This window comes from Scomber scombrus, chromosome 6 (assembly GCF_963691925.1).
Source record: "Scomber scombrus chromosome 6, fScoSco1.1, whole genome shotgun sequence".
NCBI classification, from domain to species: Eukaryota; Metazoa; Chordata; class Actinopteri; order Scombriformes; family Scombridae; genus Scomber; species Scomber scombrus.
The window spans coordinates 9,046,785-9,073,461 of NC_084975.1; the positions used below are offsets into that span (position 1 = coordinate 9,046,785).

The window sequence follows — 26,677 nt, forward strand, 5'->3', positions numbered from 1 at the left end:
TCCCCTTGTTTTCTGCACCAGAATACAAAGTGCAGCATCGCCCCTATTCACTACTTCACATGTCTTTATTAATGTAACTATTTTATGTTACTTCATAGCTCTACTCTACAACATTTAAGCAACAAATATTAAACTATTAATGTCTGTTCCACTGATTTGGAGAAGTTTGATAAAATCAGTTAATATCAGGTCTACAGTGAAATTCTAATACATAGGCACATGCTCAGTTGCTTTGGCATCTTCCTGTCATTTGTCATGTGACATTTAGCCATAATTTACAGATCAGTGCCTAATCGCCCAAATAGCTAACCCATGGCTTGATTTAAATTGATATTACAAGAAGTGGTCTAGGAGTCATTCAGAGTGCCATTAACATGCAGAGCCACTTTAATTTTTATTATAAAGGTCTATGCGCAGAAGCAGTTGACCTTTCACTATAACCTCTATGGGTACAGAGACAGTACAATGTGCCAACAGGGCAGGTTCAATAAATGACTAACTATTTTACTGGGTGTCACTGATCCATGCAAAACAGAGAGTTATGGTTTAATTAAAATAAGAGAAGAATCCAGGAAATAGATGTGCGCAGTCTATTAGCAACTAGAGCAAAGGAGGGAGGAAAGGATGAATAGAAAGGGAAAGATGAAGAAGAAAGTGGGTCAGACAGCAGAATTATGTAAGAATTGCATTAGTCTGACAAAGACAGACTAAAGGGAAGCTGTAGAAGAGAGGAAAGGAGGAAAGAAGTTGCCTGAAGGTGTATTGAGATGAGGTTGAGTGGAGCTGTTGTGCAGGCTGATGGTAGTGTGACACAGACATGTGACACTCACAAGAAGACGCCAGCTGTTCAGTAATGTGACAGACTATATGGTACATATTATCTACTGTATACATACATACACAATGCACACAATAATACAATAAAAATATAATACAATGAAAAAGTATGAGATGAAGCACTAGAAGTATTTCTAAAAAAGTTTCAACCAATTATTGAAAACCTGATAGGAAACTTGTACAGCACCATTGGTTGTACAGTGCTATACTGTATGTCTCATGGGAACGTGGCAAAGGAAACAGGGTTTGGTAATATACATACTAAACTGATTTGAATGGCTAAAGGCCATATTACAGACCCAGTATTTCACCTACTGTCACAAAGGTATTCCACTGCCCAAAGATAGGAAAACATAATTTAGTGGCCCCTAATAGTCATCCAATAAGTTTGTAACCAGCTTTAATTAAGATCTTTGAGGAAGCAGTATTTGATCAAATACCAGAATCCCTCTCAGATAATAAACTTCCAGCATACTCACAGAAAGGGACACTCCACATGCATGGCTCTAGTGCAAATGACAGATGCCTGGTAACGAGATCTGGACAACAAAATTATATGAGGAGCACTCCTAGATTTTATGGCAGCATTTGAAGTTATTGACCACAAGTTTCTTCTTTAAAAGCTTGTGGATGTAGATCATCTGCAAACACCATCTCTGGTAAATGGATTTCAGATTATCTACATCCATAGTTGTTTTCAATGGAAGAAATTAGATACCATTGCATATAATGTAATATGATGCAATGCATTACAACATAATATTATATTTATGATAAATAAAAATCTACAACAAAATATATTTTCTTAAATTTAATTTAACCAGGATGTATTTTGAAATTCGTTATCTCTCTTATCAGAGGGAGGGACCTAATCACAATGGCAGGGATCACAACAGGATACAATACCACACAATAACACAAAATAGTGCATAAATAACTAAACAATAACACTGTGATATGAACAATAACATAAACGGTATGCTATAGAATGCACTTATGTAGCTTTTATTCATTTGTGCCTCCCATTCAACCATCTACACACACACACTCCCACACCAATGGCATCATGAGTTATGGCACCACAATGAGCTACCATGCAAGGTGCAATCTGTCTTACCAAGGACACTTTGACATTTGAATACAATAGTAGGACGCAACCAGTTTTATATGATAAGATATGATACAAGAGAATATAGTACCATATATTTGCATAAATAACAATATTATATGCACAATACTACAAATGACCTTTTAACATATAACATATATAGCTAATACAATACGATATAAAAGCAATATGATACAGTGCAATACAATGTGATACAAGAAGATATGCAATATAATATCATATCATATAACACAATATGATACATTTCAATATGCTATTAAACTACATAATACGATACAAGACAACACATACCAATACTATCAAATACAATTATGAGCTAACTTGATTTAATATAATATTATATAATGAAAGAATAATAGTCAAAACAATGATAGATTACAAGACAGTGTGATATTCATGATACAGCTGATTTTTGTGCATCCTGTAAAGAGAAACAGAAAGGGGTCACAGATTGAAAAACTGAATTTTGTCAGATTTCAGCTCAGCGAGCGAGAATAAATGTTTTGAAAATATGTTTTTTCTTTTCATTTAACTCTATCTACTGTTTTTATCATACACTTGTTTGAAATCTAATTTAACTGCTCTCTACAACCAGAGTCTGTACAGTTTATCTGAACCTCATCAGTGACTCTGGATCAGAGGAAAGTATCACAAATGCAACCGCACAAGATAAAACTGACTTGTCTCTTTCTTGCATTACTTCCTTTGCTGAGTCCACATTGGTCAGCTGTCTCTGAAATAACCTTTGGAACAGGAAGTGAACTGCACATTTCAACTTCCTCACATACAGACGCAGATAAGGACTTCAGCTTAGTTTCAGTTTGATACTATGACCCCAAATTGGCAAAGCCATTGTGAAAAATGATGAGTCTGAAAGAACAGAAGCATTAAGTTTTCTTAAAATCTTTCTTAAATGTAATATTATAGTTTTTTCCTGATTAGCAATTGTATTATTAATTAAAGCAAATATCTCTCTCTCTTAGTTCAAAAGATGACTAGTGTAATTCAAGTAGTCTGTGAGTTAGTAAGAAAAATGTAAAAAATTGTCCCCAGCCTCCCCTACCTGTGGCGCCTCTTTTACCACACAAAAAAAATCAATAAATATACATAAATGAAAGTGAATACAGGCAATTGAGTGTACAATTTTAGGTTTTGTTTTATTGTAAATAGACGCTGCCCTGAAGATAATAGGTAGAGCCTAGCTTAGCTTCTGCTGTTGTCAGTGGTTAATTAAACATACCGCATCCTGTTCTTGGGAATCAGGAAGTTTTGACTGCCAAGACCAGAAGTTTTAACTTGTTGGACTCTGTATTAAGTGTTTTAGTGCTTCAGTGTTTTAAAGGGATTTGTAGACAATAATAGAAAACCACAAACATACTTTGCAATAAAGATGTCATCATTTAAACTGTCACGATACTCATTATCTATCGTTGGTATGAAGCCCCACTGTCAGCTTGCATTTAGAGTGTAAATGCACTCAGTAAACTCAGTAAACAGATGCTCATTTGGGGTGGGAGAATGAAGTGGCCCTCAGCTCGTTAGTCTCTGACAATGGCTTCTCTGTGCCAACACTGTGCAGCGCTGGCACACAGGAGCTCTGAGAAGCGACCCATTCACACTCAAATTCCCTCTCTGTCACTCTGTCTTCCCCTATTCACATGGCCTGGAAGAATCTGAAAAGACACCCACCCCACCTCCCACCCCTATTTGCTCTGCTCAGTCGCGCAAATTTCAATTTCCAAGCCCCCCTCCCCCTTCTCCTCCCCCTTCTCCCCAACGCCAGCCATTATCTCTCAGTCTCTTACTGTGTCACTCTCCTACTTCGGTCACTCGAAAGGCTCAGTGAGGCTCCCAACACCTCCCCAATTTATATTCAGACTATTGTTATTATATTAAGACTAACACAGTGAAATACCACATATGAACATTGAAATACTGTAAATTTTTTCTTGCTGTAATCATTTCCTTCTGTTTGTACTGGCCATTAGAATGTCCCTTCATAATCCGTGATGGGGGACAAAATCCACAGTCTTCCTTCTGTGTAAAAATGTATTTAAAAGTTTATCTGAAGCTGATATAGCCCCATCACTTACATTGAAAGCACACACTTGAAAAATTGTGAACCAGTACTTGACCTAACCACAACTTCTTAGCAGTTACTTGTTTACACATTCAGTACACGCTGTAGCAATCATTTGGAGCCATGTTTATTTCCACTTGCTGAATGTAAATACAGTATTCACTCTCCTTTGAGCCATGCTGCTCTCCATCCACACTATTGGCAAAGTATCTGTTTCTTTAGCAAATGTTCCACTATGTTCATCAGCTAACTGTTCAATGTATCTGTTTGCTGATGGACAGGTAGCACACAGTGCACTTTTAGAGCATTTTACTGAAAACAGTTGCCTACTACTTCTCAAATCAGGTTAATGAGAGCTGCGAGAATGAAGCTGCCAGCTGGAAGACCAAAAACAATGAGCAAAGAGACACTAGAGGGCTCCGAAAAACTGAGGGGAACTGCAGAGTCAGAGTTCTCCAGGGTTTGTCTTTTTAATTTAATTTCTATTTAATTTAAATTAATTTAACTTAATAATTTAATTTTATGCATCTTTATGCAAAGGCTACATAGTGATGACAACTTTTTTCCCCCATCTATAGCGATTAGGTTTATCACACAGTGATACAACATAATAACTATTCATTAATATTGCAATTTGTTAAGTAAATCATAAACAATATTTACAGTACAGGTTTAAATTGCATTGACATTTTAAATTCATAGAAAAATTAAATTTAAAACATTTAAAAAATCAATTTTATTTCATATTTGAAAATCCTACTGCTCTATCCATATTAGCCATTTGATCCCATTTTTCTTTCTTTTTTTAATACATTTTATTTATGAGTTTTGCTTTTTCACAACATATAGAACTAAATACACAAACCAACACAACAAGACAGAACAAAATAAAATAAAACAAACAAACTGCCAGGTCACAGTAAAGATGCACATGCATGTTAATCTGTACAATGACTGAAACGTCTATAAGTGGATTGAGTGTCAGGAATCGAGTCAGTGTAACTAAGACAGAGAGGTCAAGGAAGGCCAGGAAAGAAAATAAACCTGGCAGATCACAGCACACTGCAATGCAAAGCAATGCAACACAATACAGTATGGTCCGCTTTAATTAGGTCCCAGTGAGACACCTCTCCTTCCTAATATGATCAATAAATTTGATGCATTCTTAATATAAAAAATTGGATTATATTAGCTTTCAATACATCGATTACACAGGTCATAAAACATCATGCAATGTTAACACAAATAGTTCTATCCAAAATATGCTGCTCTTAATAGTTACCCTTGTTAATTATTGATTTTACAACAGGCATGGTAGAACGATGACTAGTGCAAAAACATCTTAATGAGCTATTGCAGAAGACATGGGAAAAATGTCCTTTCTTGAGTAGATGAACTCATTTAGAGAGAAGTCACACCACCCCCCCTCCCAAAACACACACACCCAGGGGCCCTGCCCGACTCTTTCTGGGAGACGTTATGAGCTCATTCCTAGAGTGAGGGCTTGTTTCAACATAATTTGCTCGCACACAGATGACTCGGAGCACGCTGGTCCGTTTGGATTTAGGTCCCCGCTGAGCTGTGACTAAACAAACGCTGAATTAGTCAAACAGCAGTGACGGAGTTGCAGATTGGAAGTGAAAGGAGCCAACTGACAAAGTTTGAAAGGCCTTTATTTGTAATTCTAAACGAAATGTCTAATGTTGTGTATCTATGAGTGTGAATTGTACTGACGTAATGTTTTTCAGCCTTTCTCAGATGAAAAAAGACACACTGGTGAGATAGAGATGTTTAAACTGGAGGACACAAACACTTGAAGAGGTGTTTCCTGTTGTTAAAACCAAACTTCAGCCTTTATCCTGATCGCCACAGTACATGCCTACTTTCAACCAATCTATAGTTCATCCTAATCTTAACTCTAAAGGTCTCAATTTTATCGTCATCCTCACTCTGAAGGGACTTTGATTCTTATATAGATAAAATACAAGAGTGTCATCACACAAATATTTGCTAACATTGGGTGGCTGAAAGACAATTCTCTCTCTCTCTCACACACACACACACACACACACACACACACACACACACACACACACACACACACACACACACACACACACACACACACATGCACACATGCACAGAGAGCACATGACTTGCTGTGGGCTGTAAAATATGCTGCTGTGTTGAGGATGTCAGAAGAATGCAGGAAGGATCTGAGTGGTATTGCTCTGCAGGAACTGATCTGCATAATCCTTGCTTGGACACTCCTACAGGTCCTAATCTCTCTCTCTCGCTCTCTCGCTCTCTCGCTCTCTCTCTCTCTCTCTCTCCCTCTCTCTCTCTCTCTCCGGCACACACTGGCACACACAAACAGACTGGGTAAAGGCCACACTAAGACAGATGATGACAGAATTAAAACTCCCTCCACTCAACCTACAGTTGGATATTGTTCTATTCAACATCCTGTGCAGAGTGATGTATGAGCAGAGTTTGACACGAGAAGGCTGTTTTCATTTTCATCTGATAAATGTAGAACGTTTTCCTGTCACTGAAAGTCTGTTTTTAAGGGACAGGCCTATGAACATGATTTGTGACATCATAACTATTGGAAGCCAATTGCGGTTCAATATTCACCTTTAAAAAAGAATGATTTAGAAACCTGAAGCCTCCCTGAAAATGGACATCTTGTCTCCAGCTGTTAAACTTCTGAAATGAAATATATTTGCATATTTATAGTTTCGGAATTTTTTAAGAAGAGAAAGAGCTGGTGTCATTTTAAGGACTTGAATGTGAAAATTATACTTTTTTGTGGAAAATCAGACACACAATATTGTTCCAAGCGAGTATTTTTATGTCTTAAAACATGTCTGGAGAGGATCTTGAACAAACCTTGACCCTTATTTGAGCCCATACTTGAACTAGATATTCACGAATAATTGATTAAAAGAGTGCAAGAAAAAAGTAGGAGTAAGGACTTTCTACAACTTGCGTAGCATTAAGTCTTACTATAATATGTAATAAAGTAAATTTTAAAAGTCTTTTAGTCTCCCTGATTTTGTTATTGCGCCTAATAGAGACCTATTGACTTAAACTTAACTGTGATTATTTTCAATTATGTATAGAAATTTTGGGGACAGAAGGACAAAAATCAGGAGGTGTAACATGTGTCTGATATCCTTTACAAGCCTTCTGGGCCCAGAGTCCTAAGTTCAATTATTCAGGTGGAAGTCCCTGGAAGTTACACTATCCTTACGATGATCGCTGGTGTGAGTTGTGATCGAGTTACAAGGATCTTAAAAAAGATGTCACTGCCACAATTTTAAAACAGTGTAATGAAACAAAGCTGTCCATGCAGAATGTACAATAACTGTTTGTTGTTGTTGTGATGTTTTAAATGGAGAACAAGAAAGAAAAAAAGCAAAATATGGACATGAAAACAGAAATGATGAAAACTCAATGAAGACTCGGAGACTCTTGATTTTTTTGACAGTCCAGCTGCGTAAGGGTGGTCCTCATAGAGTTAGCAGTGTTTGTCTTGGTCTTAAATTGGGGCTGGGATTCTTAGCCTTCCCCCTCTTATCCTCAAGTGCCCCTCAGACATACCGCACCTCTCTCTCTCTGTCTCTCTCTCTCTCTCTCTCTCTCTCTATCTCCCTCGTAACTGACTGATTGATGTGCAGTGAGTAGGAGGGTAATCACCATTGGTCTTTTAATTTGTAAGTGGTGGTTGTGTGGAGTTAAATTTAAAGCATTGGTGTGTGTGTGTGTGGGGTGGGGGGGGGGGAGGGGGGGGGCTTATGCTCATGTCAGCCTTCTCAAATCTTTTCTGTGGTTTTTTAAAATACTATTAATTATCAAACTTTTTACATGTGTTTTTTATTGATCTGCTTTCAACATCCAAGGGATGAGAAGTGTCTATGTAATATCTCTGACTACATCCATATGAACTGTGTCATACTCTTTGTAATAAACTGTGATGCAGTTACTTATTTGAACTAGTTGTGACAGGTATTTCAACTCTGCCACATTTACTTCTTTGTTTGAAGAAGTGAGTATAATGCCACTACAAATCCGGTTTCCTGGCACTTTCCCAGGTGAAAATGTCCTGGAAAAAAAAAATCATGAAAGCAATTTTAAAATTCAAAGTATTGTGTGTTAAAGTGGGCGGGTGTTGACATTTATTAGTTCCTCATTCTTGGGAACCCAGGTATACATAGCAAAAAATAAAAGGAGTGATGGAAATGGTCACATTATCCCCTGTGTGCTCCAAACTGATATTAACACACACAAAAATACAATAGAATATATGTGAAGGCGTGAACCTCATTAATATGGCCCCTGTCAAACCTGTTCCAACAAAGCCTGAACTCCCCCCCACACACACACACACACACATCCACACACTGTAACATGAGCTTAAACTACATCCTACTACTCACTTCCTAGCAGCTTACTTAAAGCCAAAATGAGTGATACAAGAGCTCTGTCATTATGCAGCCTGCTATTAGTCCCCCCACAGATCTCTGCAACCACCCAGCTAGCCTGTCAGACACACACTAAGAAGTAGTCATGTTTGATCAGCGGCTGAGTCATGTGGACAAACCATTAATCTGTTCATCTGACAGCTGTAACATTATGACACACAGACATACACACACACCAGACACGTACTGATGGTGTGTGTGGGTTTGAACAGCTGGAAGCCATCGACTAACCTGATACACACTGGCAGCCGTCACTCATATTGAAAACCCAGCACAGAAACAAGAGAACACGTAAATTAGTCCTCTTGATTGGAAATCAGTGTCTAGCCTTTGATTATTCGGCTAACTGTCCACTGACCTCTGTGGACATGCTACTTACCATGCCTAGCCACAACGTAAATGAAAGAGTGCAAGATGCCAACTCACTGTGGATTAAGTCATTAGCAAGCAGTGTTCAATGGTAGCACGCTTATCAGTAATGTATTTCCCATTCTGGTAAATAGCAGCATAGAGAATAAGTGTTTAAGTACGTGCCAGTGAAAGAAAACACTCTGAGTGCAACTTATCTGATCACTCGCTGTACTATTTGATTCCAGAGAGGAAGAGAGAATGTTAGAATTGTATAAACACAGTTTGAAACAGTATTACAGCTCCTGATCATTAATAAGTTACCTAATAGCATTGTCTTTGAAATGCCTAACATTTAATAAGTGATGTTTTAGTTTATTGAAGTCTTACAAAATGAAAGGTTTAGATCCGGAGGAATCGTAAGGTAGAACAGAGGTACAAGGACGGCGGACCCTTCTGTAATACTGTTGCATGTCGTACCATCTCTCTCCCACTGCCCACCATCCAATAAAGAGGCAGAAATGCAAAAAAAAAAAGAGGCACAAGGATAGTTATGACTAGGCCACTAGAACATTTTGTCTTCTTCCCCCGACTGCTGCTGACTGGGTAAGCATGACGGTTACAGCGGTGACCATGGAAACCCCTGGGAGTCCCCCAAGCTCCCAGAGACGGTTGCAGTGTGGACCTTGAATCCAAAAGTGGCAAAAGGCTCCATTACCTCATCCTACACCAGTAACAAAAAGAGATGGCAGGCCACTTCTTGGTACAGTAAGAACCTTTAATTAGAGGTTTATGGCAGCATCATATCCATACACACATCATATTTTAAATCCCCCCCCACATTTATTTATTTTATATTCATAGAGGGCGCAAAGTTATTGTTTTTATTAGTGCAGGTTTTAAGGAAGAAGGTTTACATCATTTAGCATCTAAACCAGGCATGTACAAACTATTCCATAAAGGGTCATGTGCCTGCAGGTTTTTATTCCAAGACTGAGATCAGTTGATTAAATGAGTTGAGCCTGGTGTGGTCCTGCTTGGTTGGAATCAAAACCTGCAGCCACATGAACCCTTTATGGAATAATTTGGATCTCTGATCTTAACTGACCAAAGTGACATCTGCAGCTATGTTCTTACATTGTTTAATGTGCTACAGCTGTCTAACTGATTAGCTATCTATCCTGCAAACTGACGTTAGCGGTGCACTTTTCCCTGGCGGGTGTTGTTTAGTTTGTTCAACAAGCCAAGGTGCAGGACGAGACGTGTACTAGTAGATAAGGAGACTTTAGACACAACCCAACTTCTATTGGTAGTTTCAAGTCCTTACCAACATACACTTTTAGTCATGTCAATGTAAACTTCAGAGACACACAAAAGACACATCAAGAAGTGGGTTTTGGAAAAAACATCAATTTTTATTTTGAAATGACTGATCTTGTGCCCATTCTGTTTTCTTTTTCTTTTTTTTTGGATTATTTTTTGAAAATCTCTTTCACCAATGTCCAAGGTAACAATGCTCTTAAAAATAAAATCAAAAGGTAAAACTCTTCAGAGAAAATAAAATTCATCTCAAAAACAAAAAAAGTACAAGAAAAAGAAAAAACATAATATTTTTTCACTTTTTTTGCAGGGGTAAGGGGAGGTTGAAAGCAAATAAAAAGAGATGCTACAACCGAGAAATGGCTCCTCCCCGTGTGAAGAGGATAACCAATCACAGTGTAGTGTCCACAAGCTCCCATGATGCCCCTCTCTCCATGGGAGACTAAGGCAGTCAAACACAGTAGGTTAAAGTATGCTTGGATACCTTTTAAAGTGGTAAATCATGAGATGAGACACCAGAAGAAAAGATCTCTATTTTTTAAAAATCATTTGAGATTTTGTGGAACGTTCAAAACTTCTCAACAAGTGCTGCTGCTGACTTATGTTCAGGGATCAATATATTAGATGTTTTCTCTGTATTTCTGTGCCATCCTATCTACAAGCAGAAAGCATTCTGTAAGAGTCTCAGCCTGTTCACCCTTATTCAGTTCTGTACCGGCTCTGGAAACAAAAACCACATTTGGACTCGAGTTAAAAAGGGATCCACAGCAAAAAAAGTCAGGAAGATGAACTATAGTCAGTGTCAAGCAAGATGTAATGCTTGACTTTGAGGTTGTAATCCAAACACAGCTGTCTGGCTAGAGATGAAGAGGTCACTAAATGTGTAATTAGTGGTTTGACTCAAGCTTACTCAAAGCACACCACCAATCATCGTCAAGGAAATAGTTAGAAAACTGAGATCTTTTCCTGCTGGAGGTACAGTGTATCATGACTAAGAGCATGTTCTGGTGTCAAACACATGCCTGCAAGTAAAGGCTTTCACTTCAAAATGCGATTTCGACCCCGATGACTTTACAACATGATCCCCGACCGTCATTTTGCATTGAAACCTTTCAGTTTTTCACACCCTCTTTGAACAGAATTATTCCTAACAAACAGTGCTGAAGCCTCGATGTACAGTAACTTCATACTGGCTGAGATGATGATGAGCGTGAGATGACGATGCACAGCACAGTAAATAACCAACCATGAGCTGACTGGGGAGAGGGCAAAGGGCAGGAGAGGAGAGAAGGCTGGCTGTGACCTTTATGAATGCTTATATATACGGTGGAAACTTCTCATAGTGATCACGCCTGTCTATCTCAAATCTGGTCTGACCAATGTAAGTTAATAATTATCATAACCTTTTTTTTTTCTTTATGTCTCATGATTGCCACCTTTATTGAATGTTTCAAAATACAGTACAGGTGTCTGACTTCCGTTGCACCAAACTGAACAGTGATATAGTTTTAATAAACAGAACTAACAGCTTGCCACCTGTAATTGCAGGATTACAGCTGCTGGTTGTCAGACTTCCAAGGCAGTGTCTGAAACACAGTCGTGGGTTATTCATTTGAGAGACTGCGTTTTCTGCACATAAGGTGACGGATCCTGAGCTGCTCTGGGCTCAGGGTAGAGCTCCTAATCATCGAGAGCCTGATCAGGGAGCTACTTAACCAGCGAGCTAAACTGCATTCCTGCCTGGTCGAGATGGAGACTGCTGGACAAAATTAACTACTTGATTACATAATGTGAATGTTTGAAACAGCATTTGTATATGAATGATTGTGTCCAAAGCTTTTTCATCCATATAAGCAGCTGATCACTCTAGAAGCGGTTTGTGCGTGTGATGGCTATCTCGCTATTTTGACATTTGAGGAAAAACACTTCTTTGTCTTGTCGATGGTAGATAGGTGAGAAGATTGCTATTATTCTAGTGGCCACCCATTCAATATAAGGCTGCTGCTAACAGACAGTTAGCTTAGCTTGGCATAGAGACTGGAAACAGCGCAACAGCTAGCCTAGCTCTGACAAAAGGTAAAAATTTGAACTCATTATCTCTTTCAAAGCTCAATAATCAATATGTGATATCTTGTTTGTTTAATCTGATCAAAAAACAAAGTGTAAAACTGTTTTTTCGTGGGGTTATGTGCAGGACTATTTCTTGGCTGGGAGCAGTGACTTTCTGGTGTCTCGGCTTCTAGCTAAGAAGTAGTCTGGTACATAACCGTGTGGTCTGTACACTTTCCTAACGATTGAACCAACAAGATATCATGTTAATTTGTGAGCTTTAGAGTTGCTGCTAGGCATATATTTTTACCTTTGGACAGAGCCAGGCTAAATGTTGCCCTCTGTTTCCAGTCTTTATGCTAGGCTAAGCTTACTGTCTGCTAGCTCCTGCTACACATTCAGAGACATGGGAGTGGTATTGATCTTCTCATCTAACTCTAAGCAAGCCAACAAATAAGTTTATTTACCAAAACATCAAACTATTCCTTGAGTATTGTATTACTTTTTATCTTATAAATACACAAATGCATACACTATGTTAATATTGAGTATATAAGCACCCTAATATAGACGTTATCATTTTATAGGTCTACTGAGATCTGTGCCAGTCAACATCCCAAATACCTCTGTTCTGTTATTATCAGATAACATTTGAGTAAGCTGCTGAGAGTCCATTAATGAGCTGCTAAAAGTGGTGAATGAGAGAATCTATTGTTTTTTTATAATCCACTATTAGTCAATAAGAGCAGTGTTTGTTTAGTACTTGGAACACTTTTGCTTCTACATATTGCACCTGGGTCACCTCTACTTTGTGTGTGAGTACTTACATTCTTTTGAATACACAAATTGTTCTCCTTGAGGCCTCTTTGCTGAGCCTGCTTCTCACCTTGAAAGTAAAATGTGTGTGTTTTATGTAGCCTATGGATCTCCCTCTTGTCAAGCATCCTCTCCATCCTGCTTTGTCCTCTCCCCAAGAGGTAGCAGCCCTGCCCCAACACTCCCCGCCCCCACTTATAACATCCCACCCGACCCAACCCCACCCACAGCCCCACCCGTCCAGTGGACTGTGGCACGTCTCTACTCGGCCTGAGCGTCGTAGTTGGCTCCGCCTGCCTTCTTCAGCTCTGTGCGGAGGTAGTCCTCATCCAGTTCCCTCGGCTCGCTGAGCATGAACTCCTTGGCAAAGTTCTGCGGAGAAAAAATAAAGGTAGAACTGAAGACAAGTGTGAACCAAAAGGTAAAAGGCATCTGCATCAGTAAAGTCTTTGATCAGGAACTAAAAATCACAGTACACAAGACTGAGAACCTGACCAGACATTTAATGCCTATTTTTGATGCTTAACCGCTGTCAATAGTCAATTTGGTCAGTTCTCAAAACCATATTCGTAGTCTTGATATCTGAAGCTCCTTAACCATTAAATCTAGCATATAATCCAACAACATACAGCTGAAAAAAATTATTGTTTCTAAATTAGTGGAGTTTCTGACCAATAGTGGGACTATAGCAATTAATGCTTTGGTGAGGCGGCCCCCACTCTATTGGTAACTCGTACTCTACTCGCACTAACATAGTGAAACACATGTACATACACAAATTTGTGTAATGCAAATCAGATTGCAGCTGATGGTGTCTATTACTACTGCACTGATTGACATTTGATGATCATAGGGAGCCAAGAGTAGAGATGGGAAGAAGACAACTGCAGGTTAACAATGCAGTATTCAAAACAAATAAAAAACAATAAGTATTCTAAAAAATATCGACTCTCCTTTTAGCTTTGTTTTGGTTTCTGCTATCACTTGAGAAGGAGAAATATCTGGGCTGTATTCCAGAGAGCAGGTTTAGTGAAAACTGGTGATATCTTGTGAAGCAAACCCTGAATTTCTATCCGTCTCCTCCCTCTCACAGAGTTTCATTTCCTTGTTCATGAAGTTCATATCAAAATGAGTATCTAAGCATATTCATTAGCTGAGGTTCACTCTCTGTCAGAATCTAAGTCCTGTTTGTATATTAGTTCAGTTAGGCTGCTCAAGGACTATCTATAGATAGATGACTAATGTGCAGTGATGGAACAACATCACTGAGTGCTGTTGAGCTGAGATACAAATAGATGTCTATATTTTTATTGAACTTTGACTCCCTTTTTAAGTGCAAACCACCAAACACATTATGACTGCATCAGACTGAGAGCTTACGGTAATGTCTCTATGTCTCTGATCTATACGTTTTATATCTTTAACTATATTGTCATCTTCAGTTGCTGCCTTGTGTGTTTTGCGCCCCATCAGATTAAAGCTGAGCAAATATATTTAAAATGTAATGTAGCTGCAGCCTGATACACAGTCAGATTCCACTTTATCATCATGTAAGTCTGGTAAACAATTTTCCTGATCTCACTCTTTTTTTGAAGATAAATGTGCACTGTCCACATACCAAAGCATTAATATCTCTATGTCCACTGGATGAAAATGGAGACTTTTATTTACCTATTGCCATGGTGAATCACAGTATCGGAGCTCTATTTATAATGACTTTTTTTCATTCATCGCACACGCCTCAACTCAGAGTGAACAAATTCAGGGTTGATTGAACAAACTCTGATGAGCTGTTCTGGAACCGAAAACTTGATAGCTTAATTACTAAATGCTCCACTGATATTCACCAGCTAGTTTCTAACTGTGTCTGTCTGCTGTTTGGTGCTAAACAGGAATTTTAACAGTTGGTTTAACAGAGTTTCTCTACTAAAACAACTGCTTGAGAGCTGTGGGAGTGAACCAAAACTAACAATGAGCCAAAAAACCCTGACACAAATTTTCTGATAATTTCCTGTAGTTTCATCAATATTAGAGACAACTTCCACATTAACCAACTTCTTTTTTCATTGTTGATATGTCAATATTGATTAGTGCTGCTTTAACCCCCCTGTTGTCCTTGGGTCTATTTCGACTCGGGAAGACAACAAGCCTTAACTAAAAAATAAAGGTATAATTAAATTAGGCCTATTGACCATTATTTCCAAAAGATATGTGCAAAACTTGTGGTAATAAGTTGGAATGAAGTTGGCTGAAAAGGTCTAACACAGAATTGGGTGATAATTTTTCCTGTATGCTTTATAAACACTCAAACCAGACCGGGTCAATTATGACCCTGGAGGACAAAAGTTGCATGGTCGACAGGAAGACAAAAAGAGGGTTAACATATGTGAATATGATGAACAGTTAGCACATTCTGCTATGTATGTTATCTGTATGTTCTGTTGCTTATTTTTCCCACCACCACATTTTATCTTCATATCAATTCAGTTTGTTGTTTTAAAACTGTATACAGCCTCCTGTCACTACATCACCCCTGCAACTATCCACTTTCCCCACAGGGGCCATTACAGCTCCATTCTAATTAACTCTCATGATGGCAATCATTAATTTTAATTGCTTCTATCTCCACACATGCGACACCACACAGTCTCTGACCTGCACGATCTCTTTGACCAGAGCCTTGTCGGTGCTGATCTTAGCACGCTGCAGCCCGCTGATGTTCTCGCCAATCCAGGTGATGAGGGTGAACTTGGCTCGTTTGCTCATGGCGTCTCCCGTCGTGATCCGGACAAAGCCGAAGAGACGACAGTCATCTGAAGAAAAAGATGGAAAAGACTGAGTCGGGCTAAAGATTTTAATTTAGTTATACTACTCATCACAGAATATCAGTATTTGGCAGCTTAGGTTATCACACCTTTATAGAAACACTCTGATTGGTAAAAAATCGGTATAGATATCCTTGGTGTTTGTTTTGACTTTTGTATTGATTCAGTCAAAATTGTAATTACCAAAAAGAAAACAATCTGTCATGATTTGAATCATAGAGTAACATATGGAGTTATGGAGTTAACATACAGGACTACTCGTTGCTGTAAGTTTTGACAGTCTGGACCCTTGAGATATGAAAGAGAGACAGCTAATGGCTAGACTAGACACTCTCTTCACTGTAGCACAGCACTGAGTGTCCAGGAGCTGCCGATGACTCAGCAGGCGTTGAAAGCACATCTAGTGGGGATCACTGCTAACTTAGCTAACTAGGGTAAACATCCATTTAGCAGGTGGAATTCAAAATGAACACCATGATGGGTCCTCAGAAATGTTGAATGTTGGAAAGTGTCTTGAATTGGTAACAGCAGCATTATGTGTGTTTCAGTGTGTGTCACAAAAAAATCTATGAGGAAGTATTCAGGTCAATACACTAAATGAGTCAAATGTTCTGTGAGCCTTGCAGTTGTGTCACATAGCTCCCAGTGACCACGCCTGCCACTGTTGTTGGTGGTCTGAATGCATACAGACAAACAAATAGGCTGACAACAGAAGAAGAGAGTAGAAACAATAAAGAACATTTCTTCTTAGTTTTACCTCTTCGGGACTCTAAAAATCTACTGGAATGAATCAGCATGACAAAGGGAACATCACTCTACAGTAGACACAGCTTGGTTATAAAGGCTGACAAGGCAAAAACGTTTGGGGGCCAGTGCTGTAGCCTGAAGCTTTCCAACCACGCACTTACTTACTTTGTATTCACCTTTTTTTTCACTTAATATTTATCTTCATACAGCTCACTTGTCATTTTTACTTTGCTTTGCTAATCAATGACCCATTTCACACCCACAGTATTTCTGTCACCACTTCTTCTAACACATTTACTCAGACTGTCTTGTCTGCTATGCCTGCAGGCAGTACGGTGTCATCATGTAACAATAACATGAGCAGGACTCATTATAATGCTCCAGATGTTCCTGTCTGTGTGCCTAAGTGTGCAACTATTAACCAAAGGACAAAACTGCCCCCAAGACGTTAGCAGAACAGCACAGCTGACGAACAGCGTAAGAAACACCAACTTGGAATTCACATCCTGGGTTAAATGTGTTAAAAACGTACAAAGTCTCGATGTAAATCCATTGGGACTTTTTCAGAGGCCAACAAGTGTTTTATCGACAGATAGATCAAAAGTCAGCCTTCCTGCTCCAGAATCACTGCAGTGCACCACTGACTGACAGCCAAAAGTGTTCACTGTCACTGTTTTAAAGCTTCACTAGACAGGATTTTATGTAACATGGCTCTAAATTTAAGAGAGAGAATGCAGTCCTCACTGAATGAGACACTACAGCATCACACATCTGCCACATCTGTGTGGGAAACATGAGCACGCTGTGTGCAGTTCACTGAACGGAAGGTTGGAAGTGGATAGTAATAGTATTAACCATGGTTAACTTGTTTTCACTTGATAAGTCAATTGATTAATCAACAGACAGAATTTTAAGTCATTTATCAGGCTTCATTGGTTCCAGTTTCTCAAACATGAGAATTGTACCTGTTTTATGTCATTTTGGCTTGAACACTTCTCGGAAAGTGGGTCGCACAAAAACAAACAAGCGGAAGTCACCTTGGGCTCTTGGCATTTTCTGCTATTTTCTGGCATTTCATTGAGTAAATAAGGGGAACTCCCATGACTGAATTATTCACTTCCACAAAGCTCAAGTGCTGTAGCTACACTTCCCATAATACAACTCAATGGCATATTTCAGTTTACCTTACCTGCCTCTTAAACACATGCTTATTTCAAACTCTCCGCAGGCTTTCTGCAATAACCCTGATGACATCACTATGGCATCATAAGGGTTATCTTCTCTACAGCTCCACAGGCTAACACGGCTGATGGGTTAATCATGCTTTGATTATTAAATACCACAATGTGCTATAAAAAAGAAATTGTTACTACTATTATTGATATGTGGTGTTATTCATTATTCATCAGTTTCAGTGGCTTTTGCACTGTTACTTTGCCTGAACTGAAGATCTACACTGTGGCTGGAAAGTGAGCTAACCTAACCTGACTCCTAGCTGCGACTTACCTGGTAACGTTAGCAAGCCTTCTCAGATGCTGTCAGACACACAAGATTAATTTATTTTCTGTAGCAGTAAATACAACTTGTGAGCTCATGAACTATAGAGCTAAATTGAACTTCACCAAATATTTAAGTTAACTTAACCACTCTAAACAACAATTATATATGACACCAGTGCTGATGCCACTTTGTGCCAGTGGCCACTCATGGTACTTCAACATAAAATCTCCTGGGGCCCATAAAGCATTTTCCCCATCGACCAGCATTATAGAAGAGATATCTATAAACTGTTGACCTGACAACAAGAACTACAGTGGTATAATTTATAACTTTTAATCCATAAAGATTTTATATTTATCAAACATTCTGAGAGCCTACTTTTTGTTAAGTCCATGAGCTGAGCAGGAGATAAAATTTGAGTTGACACGTCGACTCGAGAGCCACAGAAGACGTTACAAAACAGTTTTCACATGTCATAAGACTGGAATTGAAGTGTTAATTCAGTGGAGTGCTCCTTTAATTGATTAAAAGTGAAATAATTAACTAATTAAGTGGCAATTAACGTAATGCACCGATTCAAATTAGAAGAAATGGGTTCTGAAGAGCTAACCAAAAAGCAATTGGGGATATGCTAACATGCTAGCCTTTTTTAGAGAAACTTGAAGAAGGACATTTATTTGTTTTACGATATTAATTTAAAATGTGTGAATTTAGAATTTTAAATTCTGGTTATGGTGGTAACATGCAGATTTAGGTAACGATAATGGTAAAACATCTGCTGATTTGACTAAATTTCATGAGGATTTTTTTACAGCATGACCTGGGTAATCTTTATGTACCCGTTGAAGCAGCTGATAAAGACTTCCCTGGCAGAGCCTCAGCAGCACTGCTCTCACATCAGACCGGCTGCACTTTAACAGGAGCAGCCACTGTAAAGAGTCTTATCACTGCTGCCGCAAAAGTACCCTGCCTGAAGCCATACACACACACAGTCACCTGATTGAACTGATTAACTCAAGGTGAATCACCTCATCACTTAAACAATACTGATGTATAGTGATTTAGTGACTTATTAATGAATGGGGCCTTGGTCTGCTCTGTCTTTATAACCGTTTTATGATAGATACCAGAGAGGCACCAGTACCATTCAGATATCGTGTCAAATACCGTCACCCCAACCTGGAGCTTGCCCACACCCCCCACTTCCTCCCTCTGCCACATTCTTCCTTGTTTGTCTTCCCTTTAAAGCGATGCTGACTCTGCAGCCAGCCTCCCCCCTGCTGCAGAGAAAACTGCACTGAAACTACCACAATGATGATACAGCAAAAAAGACTAAGTGAGTCTTGTTGGGGGTGAGGTCTTTCTGCATAAATTGACTTTGTTTCAACACAGCAAAAGGTTGGCAGCCGACACCCGTATCTTCCTGTGTAAGCTCCTTCAGCCCACGCTCAGTCAGTCCCACTGCGACACAGTCTGGAAACTGGAGCCGCCTCCCCTATGGACGATGTCGGGTGGGTTTGGTGAGGAGTGGTGTTACCAGCGTGTTAACTGAATCCAGCTTTGGTCTAATAGCAGGGCCTGAGGGTGGTGATGTAAGTAGGTTGGCCATTTCATTTAGCGTGGATCCTCCCCAAGGATGATATCAATACTCTACACTATTTGGTACTGTCCAAAATGTGTTTCTATCGCCAGTTATCAAAAGCTGAGAAGTACTGAAAAAAACTGTTTTGAATGCATCTTTTTTAAGACAAAGTTCTTGTGAGAAAAAATTAGATGTCAAAAAAACCCTCAAACCTAAACCTAGTTTAGTTTGACCAACACTTTAGTCCAAGGTATCTTGGGAGATAAAGACTGAATTTCAATGGAATTTACTGAATGATTTTGGATTTGGATTCATGTTCCCCAGAGGATGAACCTTCTTTCCTTTCCTTTAGCACCACCAATAGGCCAATATTTCCAGATAAAAAAAGATATTAAATCCAACAGGTAGATCACACATTCATACTACCGACAAGATGAGCCCTTTAGACTTGTGCCACCCTAGCACAAAAAACTAAATTATGGAATTGTTTTGCTCCGTCCAGAAACTTTATATTATTGATTGTGATGTAATGAGCATTGACGCCAATAGAGACCACTAAGCTGACTCGTGCCTGTAATTCCAACCAATAGTTACCAAGAGGTATTTTAGTCTAAATCAAAAATGTCAACCGGCTGGTGGGACTAGACGAAAGGTCCTGGGAAGACAATGATTCCCAGATGACGATAAATAATCTGGGAACCATGACTGTCTGAATCCAATGTTGTACCAATCCATCCAGTAGATATTAGGATATTTCACAGGATAAGGGAAGAAACAACCTGCTGGTGGTGCTAGATTACAAGTCAGGGCATTCATTCATTGGGATTCATCCTCTTGGAGATCTTGAATATCTAAACCGAATTTCTTAGCAATCCGTTCTACAGTTGTTAAGACATTGCACATGGGCACTACGAATGTCTTTACCAAATTTAACGGCACTCCATTCAGTAGTTATCAAGATATTTCAGTCTGAACTAAAAATGTGGCTTGCTCGTGGGGAGTTCAGCAAAGACACTAGCAACAGTGAAGGACTGACTGACTAGTTATCATCCATACAACTGCCATTACCATTGTTAAAAATCTAGACATTTATTAGTGAGAAACATCCTTCCATCAGGTAACATTGAGGACTGATTTCCACTTCAGCTGATAGGCCTACTTGAATAATTTGACATTGAATAATTTATGCAAGTGATTTAGTTAGAAGAGTTTTAAAGTTTTAAAGCTGAGGTGGCAAATTACTTAAGATGTAAGGATCTAGGACATAGTGGGACGTTTCCCTGCATGCAGTATCTTACATTGATCCAGGTTGAGCAAACTACTTTTGCAACCTGAAACTGGATAAGTTTAAGATCAATATTCAACAGGAGTCCTTCTCATCTCGGCTCACAGTAACGATCAGCCTGCATCAGCCTCTGTCACACTCAGATGGGGTTTTCTGCAGTTACAACCTCAATGCTAAATAAGGAAAAACATAACTGATAAGTGTCATCTGCGAACAGGAAGCAATTGCAAACACACCAGCTGAGCTGTTGTAAAGCTCTGTGATATACAAGTTATTTCAACACAGGAATGTGAGCTCTGAAATATCAGGAAGGGGGGGGGGGGGGGGGGAGTGCAGCCCTAAGGCCGTGAGCTTTAAAGACAACAAGAGCAAGCATCAGAAACAGCCACACCCAACTGAGCAGATGCTTTCTCTAGAGGAACTTAGATCTGAGTGTGACTTTTTTCCCCTCTATATACATCCAGCCAGCCAGATGTTAGCAAGTTATTTTATTTGCTCATTCTACAACTACAACTTCATTAAAAAAGACACACATGCACATACACAAACAATATCAGGCAAGACGGAAACAAGTTCATAAATGAGTATTACTTTTATTTGGCTGTGTGTAGATACTTCAGAAGGAGTGTTTTCTATTTTTATCCTGAGGTGTTGTTTGAAGGGACTGGTGAAAAAAATCTCATATTCAAAGTAGACGTCCCATCTTCCCATCCTGGTCATTCAGGGGACAAATTTGCACCGATGTACAAAAGGCTGACCTTCATTTTTCACCTTGTAAAAACCACTAATGAGATATTGTGGGGGTGATTGTGCAATGCAATGCATATAGTGTTAAGTGCTGTGACAGTGTAGCTACAGGGCTCAAAGCCAATGGGTGACGGAGCACAGAGTCTTAAAGGATTAGTGTCCTGCCAAGTCAAGCCGCATGCCGTACAGACTGTTTAACCCGGCAGGAGAAGGAGCACACAGGCCACATACACGCCACATAATCTGGACTAGTTAGCAGAAGGAAATAAGTTTTTCCATTCATTACACTCTTAGACTAATAACAGCTTGGGTGATGATGGCTCCGTTTAGAATCAAATCTGCTCTTTACCTGTGCACATCCTTTTGAAGTCCTCATAGTCGGTCCCTTGTCCTCCAGGCACGATCATAGAGCCTTCATATTTAAACACAGCCCTGGAAGATGCAGAATACACACTGCGTTATCAACCCATGAATTCCCCATCCTTATGATATGTTGATCAACAATAGTAGCATTATGCGCATATCAGATCCATTTTGCAAAAGGAGGCAGTGCACAAAATGCCCAAGACGCCCATGCAAGGTGGCAGCTGCGTGTCAGCCATGTGGAAGTGTCACTACTATAACGTTATCCTCTCTGAATACAGGACAAAGGAAATTACTTATGCCCTGCTGGGCCTCATAACAGTGCAGTGTGTGACCGCCGAACAACCAGAATACAGATCAGCCCATACCAGAGGGACAGGACTCTGCATGTACATTAGACGATATCATTATAAGCACATGCACCGGAATCCCATTAAATGTGAAACAATCCGCTAAGGTCTCCCTTGCAGGCGATCCCCATCATGTGCAATTCTAGCGCCTACTCAGAGAAAGGATGTCGAACTCTTTTTAAAAATCTATCAATTTAAGGTTACCATGCATAAGTGCTTAAGTTTGAATGGCACAAATACATTTCAATATATTTTCTGTGTGCCACGGTACAGGTGGTCTATTCGGCATGTATCATGCCCGTCAAACGGTGATCACATTAATACATTTTTAATAAACGGTCCACGGCTCATTTCGCACCCATCTCCACCGAAAAACCTGCACAGTGGGCGGTAACACATCGTGCGCATTACATTTCCATCTGAAAATATATCGGGGAAAAAATCTTGTTTGGTGGATTATATTATTGCCGAAGTGAATAATGATAAGTAAATACTTAGATGAGGTCCTGGATTATATGTATAACCCATTTAAATGTATGCAATTTGCAGGACAGTATAAAATAGTCTGCTTTTTTAACGGAGTTTGGATATAAAACCATGTCCGCACACTCACCAATTGACGTCCGTGCCATCGTCTCTGACTTGGTTGTAAGCCTCTCTGCAAGCCTCTTTATCGATCTGGGTTGCCATTTTTCGGATGCACAGGAGTCAGATAGTCGAAGTCAACGTTGTTTCAAGTCCAAAGCAGGGATGAGTTAGTTAGCTACACAGTGATAAAGCAGCTAACTTATACAGTTGATTTGATTCATCAGAGGACTAAAACTATAGAGATGAAGTTATACAATAGGCTTCACTCCAAAATCACGACCACCGCACTGAAACAATTGAACCGGTCGGGCTTAACGGAAAAAGACGGCTCTTCTTCTAGCAGCTTGTTTCATTTCCTGTATATTGCCACTTTATGGGCGTTGGTGGTGTCAGTCAATCAGGTTGCCAGTAGACAGACAGAGAAGTCCCCCAGACGCTGGATTTACCTCCTCCCTGCAAATTGGTAAATGGTGTCAGGGCCGATGTGAAGGCAACGACAACATATGTACTGTTTCCTGTCGGGACTTTCAGTAGAAAAGACAGGCTGCAGCAGCTTTACTGTAAATCCATATTGAGTTATAAAACAGTATTGTAATGTTGTTATTTCTTATCGAATTTGGTGTAAAAATATCAGTGGTATGTTTGCCAGGGAGATAAAAAATGTAATCTGTTGTGGGACCACTGTAGAATATTGTCCCTGGCCATATGTGCCCCAGGATCCATATCTCTCCCCACATCCAACACTTTAAATTTTCTTTAAAAAAACAAACAAAAACAAAAATACATAATTCACTCCATGTTCTTGTGTAGTGTTTGATAGTGAAATAGCAGCAGTGGATGAATTAATTTTTGAATAAAGTGTCATGGCCCTGTGCTTTCAGGAATAGATGTCCTCCTAAAGTGATTCAATTTGTCATAGAAACAAATCCTCAAGAAACAAATTAGCTTATACAAACAACATCCAACAAAACTACCAAACTATTTGTCAGCATCAGATTGGGATCCTCACTTTGCTAATGATTACATCGACTAGTTATCCATTTTCTCTGTACCTTTGTTCATACTGGAAGACAAAGCAAGAACATGTAGAGGTGAGAGGTGGAGATGTCAGTTTTGCTCTTTAGGGTAGGTTTTGTCATTTCATCCAAACTGTCCTTTGGCATAAACCAGGAAACAACATCTCAAAATGTAAATTTATGGTCAACGTTACAAACAACCACCAAGGTCAAAAGAGAAAAAAACACAAGATGCATTTTATGGTGCAACAAATCTGTTGCATCATTTATTTCTAGAAGTACAACTGTTTTGCTTTGGCACGCCAGAAAATACATGAAACTTTATTATTTCGCAGTGACACGATTTACGTTATATTTTTTATTCTGAAGGCAAATCGGACAACTTCCGGTTTTACTTTTACTCAATTATTTAACTTGACATAACTCGTTGCAATATACCTTAATTTTGTTTCATTTCATTTGAATTTGTTTCTGGGAGCCACTTGGGGTCTTTTATATGAACAAATACAAGCGCCTAGACACAATAGGTAGTATAGTACAACACCGTATTTTACAACTGTGTAGTGTGCTGTTCATTATAACATGCGTATTAATGTGGGCCTGTACAACACAAAACTAGTATGTCTACATCACACTTTAAATGCAGTCCAAACCATACACAGCTACACTGTACAATACAGTATCTATCAGCCAGGTGCCCGGGGTTGCATGTGTATGTAGGCTGCATGGTGTCCAGTGTAAAGTTCATTGATGAGGTAGCGGACTGAGGTGGTCAATACAACAACCACAAAGCACAGATGTGAAAGGTCTCCTTTACTCCTGGGAGTCTTGAGTCCATCGAGTTTCTCTTGCTCTCTGTGGATGACTGACACTTTGGAGGCCCAAGACGACGACCACCACCCCCTCAGTCTAAGCTCTGTCTCTCTGAGCTGTCTGTCGCTCTGTCTGTTTCTGCATCATACTGCCACCTGGTGGTCTAACAGCCAACAGCCCTCAGACCCTAAATTACTATTAAATTATTTAATTACTTTTATGTCTCTTCCTCTCTTTTTCAATTTGCAGGCTGCTTTATTGGCATGTCAGATCAACACATCTGTTACCAAACCATAAAACAGAAAATAGTTGGTAAAGAAAAAAAGAGAAAAGGATGATCACCAGTGAACAGTCTTAATATGATTATGTCTTGTCATGTGTAATGTTCCTAAGATGTACATCCATGTATCCGATTGACACAGTCAGGTCAGAAGCAACATGCACTATATGCAGGCCAGCTGACAGTCTTGCCTGGGCCCGGGAAGAGATAATCTTAGATGGGCCCCCACGCACCCGGATTTCTCATTTTCCCTTGCTCTTCCTCTCCTCTTCTCTCCTCTGCTCTTCCTCTCCTCTCCTCAGTGTTGGGGAAGCTACTTTGCAAGCATACCTTGTAAAACTACATGTAGTTCAGCCTGACAGTAGTTGGAACAAACTACCCCTGGAGAAATGTAGTTTGTAAAACTACAGCTAAAAAAAGTAGCTTTAGCAACTACTTATACTCATTATACTCATTTAACTCAGCGTTAAATAAATCAACATGTGGTCTATATGAAACTAAATATAATAGCCTACAAAAAATTCACATGCCAGCAGAAATATGCCTCTCAACTCAGTTTTATTTTTTTAAAGAAAAAAAGCTGACATGTTGGTCAACATACTGTAGGTTCACCATAGACATGTTGGGTAATATAAAGAGAAAATGAAAATCCTACCCCAATACCCACATGTAAATCAGAAATGTAAATCAGTCTACAAAAAATGTAATAAAAAACCCAAAGAGGCAGACATATTCTAGATCGGTGTGTCTTGAACAACAATGTTGGCATGTCATGACATGATTCATGCCTTTTTTTTATTTTTTTTTAATTTAAAATAACATTTATATTATATAGGTCTTTTTTTATAAAAAATATTTCATGTGCAGGTGGTCGAGTGGTTAGAGCACATGCCATATACGCTGCTAAATAAAGGCGTCCATGCCAACAAAAATATTTCATGTTATTGACCAAAATTGTAGTTTGTAAATTGAGTAGTTAAACTACAAAAAATGACCCAAAAAGTAGTTGAAATACTTGACGCAGCACAACATATGAATGTAGTTTAACTACCAGCAAGTTACAGCAAATTGTAGTTAAGCTATGTAGTTCAACTACTTGTAGTTTAAGTCTAACCAACACTGCCTCTCCTCTGCTCTTCCTACTCCTACTCTATCAGACTCGGTCATTTTAGTGGGCCATAGTGCAGGATCGCTGAAATACTTGGGTAAAGTTAGAAAGAGATTGGCAGATTCTAACTTCAGCTATCAATAGCTCACAAACGAAACATTGTTAAAACATAAAAAATGTCTCTTTCCTATCGTAGTAAGGTAGACTATTGACTACAAACTCATTTTCGCCAAAACGAGTCGTCCTCCAGGCTGCAGGAAATATATTGCTCTCTATGCGTTGCGGGCGGAGAGGCGAGCGTTTAGGGACCGTCTACAAAGTGCAGTACCAAAGCGAAAAATATTCAATATCTCCACTTTTATTCACTGTAGTCTCACCAAATTCACTCCACACACCAACGGTCACCT

General features: G+C 39.2%; 1 protein-coding gene across 1 annotated transcript; it reads right to left on the reverse strand.

The window, feature by feature from the left end:
* Positions 1 to 13,305: 13,305 nt before the first annotated feature.
* On the reverse strand, positions 13,306 to 23,471 carry cotl1 (coactosin-like F-actin binding protein 1). Its single transcript, XM_062420129.1, has 4 exons — positions 23,079 to 23,471; positions 22,102 to 22,184; positions 15,722 to 15,879; positions 13,306 to 13,438 (listed from the first exon to the last, which is right to left on the reverse strand). Exons 1-4 carry the CDS (start codon positions 23,153 to 23,155, stop codon positions 13,328 to 13,330), a joined length of 429 nt encoding a protein of 142 aa, XP_062276113.1. The 5' UTR covers positions 23,156 to 23,471; the 3' UTR covers positions 13,306 to 13,327.
* Between the last annotated feature and the right edge of the window lie 3,206 nt (positions 23,472 to 26,677).

Coding starts and splice junctions, on each gene's coding strand:
- cotl1 (XM_062420129.1), bottom strand. CDS start 23,155: ATGGCAACCCAGATCGATAAAGAGGCTTGCAGAGAGGCTTACAACCAA. Junction 22,185..23,078: donor GATGGCACGGACGTCAATTG/GTGAGTGTGCGG, acceptor TGCATCTTCCAG/GGCTGTGTTTAAATATGAAG. Junction 15,880..22,101: donor CTTCAAAAGGATGTGCACAG/GTAAAGAGCAGA, acceptor CTTTTTCTTCAG/ATGACTGTCGTCTCTTCGGC.